We start from the raw sequence: 8,492 nt of genomic DNA, 5'->3' as shown, positions 1-8,492 counted from the left end.
TTATTTTTTTTTTTAAATTTTTTTTTTTATTATTACATTATTCAGTCTTTTATGATGCATTTTTTTTTGTCTTTTGAGCTTGTCAGAAATAAATAAATAAATAAAAAGGAGTTTTTTTTGTATATAAAAAAGTATAGCTGGGTAAGAAGCAAACAAAACACACATCTAGGTTCAGACAACTGGTGTCACTAGCATAGAAGCTGCCCACACCCCTCCTTACCACAGTCTCAGTCTCAGTGGGTGACTTCCTGTCCAGAAAAGCTCTCAGCCTGAATCACTCCTGCCAGCTTCCTCATAACCCTGATGTGTTTGTGTGAGGGCTACTGTCTCACTTTTGGCTCACACTCTCACAACTCTTCAAATGGATGCTTTTATAATTTTAGAAGCCATTTATTCTATGAGTTATGCATATTAATTTTGAAAATGGAGCCGTCGGGAACAATTCTGTCTGTCACATCGAGGCAGAGTGTTCGCTTGTAATATTTTGGATGCATCCTCAAAGAGGATATGATCCCAAAGGAATAGAATACTGCCTGCTGTGCAATATATACGGCTTACAATTTTTTTGCCTAATGTATACTGCATACTATTTTTCACGCTTGACATAGAGTAAATGACAGTACATTGTGAAATATCCGTGTCACTTCTCATATGAGCTTCAGACCGTGCTTAAGTTCATGCTTTACCAGGTGCTGATGGTCACGTCAAGCGAGAACTCATGAACCTGCGTATGACAGTTGGCCGAAAACAATGGTTTATTGTTTTAAAAAGTTGTGGATTCCTGTCATGTTCGCTTTGTGTGGTTTTTGAAGTGTCAAATTTGGAGGTCCTGTTCACTTGCATTACATAGACTCACAGATTATTTTTTTCTAAAAAAGAACATTTTAAAGTATCCCTTTAAACTTCCGCCTTCCAAGTAAAAGAGCCAATTGCACTGCAGCTGCTGTTGGAAGTTTCAAATACCATAGAAACAGCCACAAAATATTCATATACACATTTTGTCTTCGGTATACATGCAGCATACTACGGAAACATGAATAGTATGCTTTCAAAGAAATATCAGATTAAAATTTTAATTCAAATCTCCTGCTGACTTACACTGGTAGCATGTTCAGCATTCAAAACATAGCCTAACCACTGTCTATGATGATATTTGCATACTGAATTCTACTTGCATGCACAGATCACCTCAGCTTACCTAACATTTTATCACTGTTCTTTTGCTGCCTTTTGAGCACAGCTTGTTCCTTCTGGAAATACTAATCTTGTTATTATTGTCATTATCTGAATACTCTGGCCACACCGTAAACGCAGAGGCTAATAAAGCCCTGACAGACCCCAGGCAGTTCAATTAACAATGCTTTGCTATAGCATTCCTCTGTTTAATAGGAGAGAGCAGTGGAAATGGCTGTGGGGAGAGTTTATAGTCACTCATACTTTTGTCTGTTTTCACTGATGTGATTCTTGTTAAATGTGGATCAGAAATATTCCCCTATTTCAGCACAATTTCTCTCTGTCCCTCACTCTCTTCCCCCTATTTGAGCTAAAATTATGACTGTTTCCCTCTTGCGGAATTAAATACAGAGTGCCAAAAAGCTCAGAAGAGTGTTTAGATGGTTATTTTTCTCACACATTCTTCATGCTGAGGAAGGGAAAAACTCTCTTACATTCATTCTCACTCTCTTGATTTTCTTTTATCTTTTTGGTGGCGCTGATTTTCCTCTGGCAGGACACAGCAGCACAAAGAGAGAGGTTTGCCTTCGTTCTGGTCCACACACGTGGCTTCACAGTCTCTCTCTGCAGTGTGTTGGTTGTGTAATGATGAACTGCTGGTTGGTTGTGATATCAGTACAAACAGATCAAAAAGTGTGTTTCTGTCTCGTGGATTGAGATGGTGATTTTAGAACAGCTGGATCTCACATGGCTCAGAACTGGACTTAACTCAGTTAAAAGTCAACTATATAATTAGGGCTGTTGATTTAAAGCATTAATTTAGTGTGAGTAATAATTTGACAAAAATACTGGCCCATATGTAAATTCTATAATAGTTAAAGTTCAAGCTTAATGTACCACCTTTTAGATATCAGACTGCATATATACATAAACTACATATACATAATATAAGACTAAATAAACTAACAATTCTTGTGGGTAACACTTTCTATAAAGCCCATTTTTATAACACATTATAAGGGTATTCTTAAGGCATTATAATGAATGCATAATGCATTATATATATATATATATAAACTTGTTTCATCTAATAAATTATCATAACAACAATTATAATGCATGATAAAACTTACTTATTTGTGGTTATAACTTTTATGAGTAGGATTATTTATAACAAGCAATAAACACCATGTTAAATCCACTTAATTTATAGTGTCTCATATCTTGACATTATTTATTTAAGATCTGTACAGCATCTTACTATCTTACTGATATTGCAATAAATGTAGTTAAAATCAAATGTGCCATATTACACATTCATCTGATAAGATATCTGATCTTATGGCTGTTGAAGAAAAAATATATTTTTTTATTATTATTATTATTGATGTCATTGTTGTTGTGATTATTTATAAGTGGTCTTTGTCTACTTTAAGTAAAGTAACAAGTTAACAATGGCGAGATATGGGACTTATAATATATTATAACTATGGGAAATATAATCCATTGTTATAATGCATGATAAAACTTACTTATTTGTGGTTATAACTTTTATGAGTAGGATTATTTATAACAAGCAATAAACACGATGTTAAATCCACTTAATTTATAGTGTCTCATATCTTGACATTATTTATTTAAGATCTGTACAGCATCTTACTATCTTACTGATATTGCAATAAATGTAGTTAAAATCAAATGTGCCATATTACACATTCATCTGATAAGATATCTGATCTTATGGCTGTTGAAGAAAAATATATTTTTTTATTATTATTATTATTGATGTCATTGTTGTTGTGATTATTTATAAGTGGTCTTTGTCTACTTTAAGTAAAGTAACAAGTTAACAATGGCGAGATATGGGACTTATAATATATTATAACTATGGGAAATATAATCCATTGTAAGTTAAGTGGATGCATTGTGTTCATTGTGTATTATAAATCATCATAATCTTAAAAGCTGTAACCACAAATAAGTAAATATTATAATGCATTAAAACTGGTATGATTACTCATGAGATGATACAACATATTACGTTTTTTTTATACTACATTATGCATTCATTATAATGCCTTAAGAATACTCTTATAAAGTATTATAAATAGCTTCATAGAAAGTGTTACTGTCTTGCGTAAAAGACCCCAAAACTTAATTACTAAACAGATGCAAGAAATTAGTCAACAGGCTACTGTAAAACTTATATTCTTATTATCTCACTATTTTTATAGCACGTTTAAATGTGATTAACAGTTTTACTCAGAATTTTAGTGTCAAAGTGCGAATGATTGAAACATTTTGTAAAGTCGTTTGCGTGAATGACAAATGTGGTACATTCACCGGAAAAGTGAATTGTATTGCAATTTAACAGGTTTCATTTGTGAAAGTGGATGCTGTCGGTGTGCCAGACTGCATTGGTTCAGAGATAAAGAATAAAGTCTGCTGACACAACAAACACACACCCACGCTAACCCATCACATTTCTCCAGAAAGTGAATCTAAAGGTGGAAGTAGATCAAGACTTTTTATTACTATTACATTTTATTACTAAAACACACACCCTGACCCAATGCAAAACAGTTCAGCTCTATCCGCCGAAAACTGCTGGGTTTTGGAAAAACAGACATTCCAAACAGTGTCTGCTTTTTTGAATTCCCTGCTTACTTATATTGACACAGACTCAACACAAATAACCTGAGTACACGCAGTACTCCCACTTAAGTATGACTTTACATATCATGTAAATATGTACTCTCTTTAAGTACACTTACGTAGCCTTTTATGTCATTATTATATTATCTGCAAGTAGCTTTTAAAAATATACTTTAAATGTTTGAAGCACACTACAAGTCACAAGGGAAGACAGTAAAAATCACGTGAATTCTTTTGCTATACTCTATATTTAGTTTTCCTGTGCTGATCTGAGAGAGAACAGCCCAGCCCAGCCCAGCCAAAGGAAAGAAAACCATATTTGAGATCTCTTTTGATGCCTGTTTCACACCATACACAAAAGCAGTGTGTAAGTAAAGCAGCAGGCTAGCATTGTTCTTTCGAACAACATCTTCAGCTCTATACTTCTGAGATCTCCTTTAAGAGTAATGAAATACCCTCTGAGCTGTAGTTGTTTTATCTTGCAGAGTCACATGTGGCTTTGCATTGTAATGTCTCTAATCAGCTCTGCAGTTACTCATCATGAGGAGAGCATGTGTATGTGAGAAGAAAAATGTACTGTATGTGTGTAGGGTTGGACGGAAACGTCTGGCCGCTATTCCACTGCTAAATCATCCTTTATGAATCTAAGGCAAACTAGTCTGCAGCGGAGTACTGCTATCTGCCATACTTTACTGGGACTGTACAGAATCTCTCCACCACTGCAGTCCAGGCACCTTAAACTAAGTTTTTAATCAATGAGTAGGCCCATCTAATCTTCTAATTAACCACCAGAGCATACAAGCAGCAATTTACATTACAGTGTCAGTTGTTCCTGCATCTTTCCACCTCCTCAACTCCACCTCTACAGTGTTTTGCCTTGTATAATCAACTCATTAGTAGTCCCATGGGGGAATATAAGAGCTTGAACTCCAGTGTCCTCCAGTGCAGATAGAAATCTAAACACATTTAACCATTCATCCATTCTCCAAACTGCTTGTTCTATGTAGGGGCACAGAGATGCTGGAGCCCATCTCAATGCCTTTTGCCACAGGCAAGAAAACACCTTGGATCGATGGCCAGTCCATCACAGGGATAAAAACATGTTTAACCTTTAGAGCTCAGTGATTAGATAGCTGTCAGAACTGATGAAACTGCAATTTAAAATGTTAAAATTGCACTTAACTATGCTGCAACTTGACATCTGGATGTGTGTTTGGTTAAAACAGTCTTCTCCATCATTTGACAAATTACTGTTCTCTGAAGTTATGTTGACCAACCAATCAGACTGTAACTTTCGATTTCCACCAGAACATGCTATTTTTTGCCAATGGATTTGGGCGGTCTGTGGCGATGTCTTCTGAGGCTGAAGCTGGAGGCAAACTGGTGGATTATTCAGCCAAGAAGATGGAAAGAAAATAAGCAGCAGAGTTGATCAGCCAATGGAATACCAGAAATATGAAAGAGCATCTCCCCCTCCAGTCCACAACTCCAGAAATCTTTTGAGTGAGACCTTCAGCCAAACCTCACAGTAGCTGAAGAACTCAAGCTTTCCCTCAGAGGGCCACAGAACTGAGACAGTCTGTCAGACGCCCCACCAACGTAATGACTTACACATACAACTTACATTACCACATTTACGCTTCATCAGCAATGGAGTCCTGCAGTTAAAGGAATACAGTAGTTCTGCCAAATGTGAAAATTTGGTCATTAGTTCAGTTAAATTCAGTTAAATTCTTTCACCTCAAGGGATATGTGGGATTCTGTGTCTGATGCGTCTCTATGCTAAATATAAAAAAATGTTGGTACTAGTTGATTATAAGAATACCAACGTCATTTAGAAGTTCTCAGTTATGTATCTTTAACGGCTGTTATCATTGTTACATGAACATACAGTATATACATAGCATACAGTAGCTAACATAATTTGGTCTTGGAAAGGATTTGGTTTTTATCTTGGCAATTCTGAGCACAGTCTGAAAGCTTGCTGCAATCTCTTTTGAAACTCTAGAAGATACTCAGCAGGAGAATCTGCCTGTAAGTCTTTTTACAACTCCTTCAGTGAGATCACACTTCGTGATCACAAAGTTGCTTCAGATTTGTCTGCCAGTTTGTATCATAAGCAGTTCAAGTCTGTGAACCTTGCCAGCAATAAACCAAAAAAAAGTGCGGCTGTTCAGTTTTCCACTGCCCTTGCATTCAGCCAGCTCAAATATCACAGATTAACTTCTCCTCAGAGAGCAGAACCTCAGACACAAAGCTCTGAAGAGATGCCACAAGCACTTGGCGGATGGGCGACCTGTCACAGGCTGTCACGCCGGGCGAGGTAGATGAGTACGATGATGAATGTTAAATGTGTTAATGAGAAAAGTAGCCGCACGTGCCTGTGCTCGCCTGCACCGCCAGACAGCTGTGAATAGAGTTTGAGAAACAAAAAAGACGAGAATGAGAGGACTGATCCCTTACCTGGAGAGATCTCTCCTTCACTCTGATCCCCAGAATCTGAGTCCATCTCTCCACGAAGAACCTCTCCACTCTTCTCTTGTCACCACTTCCTCTGTTTCTGTCTGTCTCTGTGCTGTCTCTCTGCACTGAAAACTGTTTTCTTGAGCTTAAATACACCAGCTCTCCGTGTTCAGAATATAACTGACTCAATGAGTGCGCGCTGTTTGCAGAGTGCCTTTTCTGTGCAGTCAGACTGCCTTTTTTCACTGACATTCACTTGCTTCCACTTTCTCCTCTCGTTTGCTTCCTTCCCCTCCCTCTCTCTCTCTCCCTCTCTCTCTCTCTCTTTTTCTGTGTCCCTCCTCCCCCTTCTTCCCTCAGCTCGACATTGTGATGCCTACAAAAACATTAAGAAGAGGAAAACTCTGCCTCTGAGTTGATTCCTTGCCTGTGCGGAATGTTTTGTATGTTGACGAGTTTTTTTTTTTCATTCAGACATATTGCTGGGTGCTATTTTAGGGGGAACTTCAGTTTTTAATGTTAGAAAATGCGGTTACACTTTATTTTAAGGTGTCCTTGTCACAGTGTAATTATACATTTAAGTACTGAGTAATATTAATTAACTACATGTACATACTATATGTTAGGGTTTGGTTTAGGGTTACTTGCATGTAATTATGCATGATTAATTGTTATTACAATAGTAAGTTCATGTAACATGTGTAACAAGGACACCTTAAAATAAAGTGTTACCAAAAATGCTTTTCAGATAAACAAGTGAATGAGATGATACAACATAGTATAGTGTTGAAGGTGCTGTATTAGATTGACTTTGCCAGATCATCCAGCTCAAAAATAGTAGAGAAACAAAGTGACTAGGTGCCATCAACAGGTCAATGCTAGTTTAGCTGGTTAGTGTGGTTTAGTTAGCCCCTGCTGGTAGATGATGTAACTACACCATTATAGGGGGAAAAAGCATATTTCTCTTTTGACGGTCATTTGAAGTAGCTGCATATTGTGATTAAATAATAATTTTTTTTCATTATATAAAATAGATTTTGTACCATGTTTGGATTGTTTTCCCCTGTCTCCTGCCTTTGACACAGCTCTGTATAGTCGCTAGATAAGAGTTTGGAATTGTGTGCATTCTTGCTGTGCCATGTTCTTGCTGTGCTGTGCAGTTAGTGTCATAATGTCATTTTCCTGCAGCTTTAGATTGATTAGTCATAAATCATAAGCCTGAATTTAGATAGATTTTTGTCTTTTGTCCCTCCAAAAGTGATAAGCACAGATTATTTCATAAGTATAACCAAAATCTTAGAGGCTACAGTATATTCATACAAGTACATCTCATCTACTTGAATGAAAAGAACAAAATAATTTGTCTAAATTATATTTCAATAAAATATTTTAAACCAGGTATAAAATCTGACTCCAACCAGTGTTCGATTTAAAGGGAGATGAGAGGGGATGACATGCCTCTTGTTGGAAAAACAAAAAAAATGGCCAAAAGCATCCCCTCTGTAAAACCATCACATTTTGAATAATAGTGTACTGTTTTGTATAAAACATCTAATGCAAATATTTATAATTTTACATACGATCATTTACAAGCTAAAAATAATGGCTATTGGCCAATTATATCTCAATATTCCAATAAGCTGAATGCAGTCACCAAGGTACATGCATATGCAAATGTATCTGTGAAAAAAAGTCAGGTTTTAGTCCCTAAAGTTTTGAGCAAGGAATCTGCACTGAGCGACAACAATTCAAACAACGAAGAGAGAGAAATGATTACCAACAGAAATGATCACTCTCTCTTAATCATCCACTGTGAAAGCTTTTGAGTGCAGAAAAGTATGGGGCTCAAAAATAATGGTTATTTGGAACTCACTTTTAGAGTTATTTTTATTAAGAATGACTAGAAGAATTGGAATGACTTTAGAGGCAGTAATGATTAGATTATATAAACGTTTCCCAAAGTGCCCTCCGATGACATTAATCAGGTTATTTGGTACACAGGGAGTGTGTGTAAGAGAGAGTCTGCTGCTTAGTCATATGAGACTACAATCACTTAAGTACATTTGAAATATGGTTGAAGTGTATACTGTCGAATCTACTGACAAGCATTAATGTCATTTCTAATGAAACTTGTATGTCATGTGTTTATATATATATATATATATAATAGTGTACATATATATATATATATGTGTGTGTAT

At 36.2% G+C, this 8,492-nt stretch overlaps 1 protein-coding gene across 1 annotated transcript in view; it reads right to left on the bottom strand.

Moving 5' to 3' along the window:
* LOC107550628 (tumor necrosis factor alpha-induced protein 8-like protein 3) overlaps positions 1-6,576 on the bottom strand; it is a 43,573-nt gene extending 36,997 nt beyond the window's left edge. The window contains exon 1 of the mRNA XM_016231956.1: positions 6,292-6,576. Within this exon, the coding sequence (XP_016087442.1) occupies positions 6,292-6,337 (46 nt within the window). The 5' untranslated portion in view covers positions 6,338-6,576. The remainder of the gene's footprint in view (positions 1-6,291) is intronic.
* Between the last annotated feature and the right edge of the window lie 1,916 nt (positions 6,577-8,492).

This window comes from Sinocyclocheilus grahami, unplaced genomic scaffold (genome assembly GCF_001515645.1).
Source record: "Sinocyclocheilus grahami isolate Dianchi unplaced genomic scaffold, SAMN03320097.WGS_v1.1 scaffold403.1, whole genome shotgun sequence".
NCBI classification, from domain to species: Eukaryota; Metazoa; Chordata; class Actinopteri; order Cypriniformes; family Cyprinidae; genus Sinocyclocheilus; species Sinocyclocheilus grahami.
Note: the sequence above shows the minus strand (reverse complement) of the source record. Positions and strands in the feature narration are given on the sequence as shown.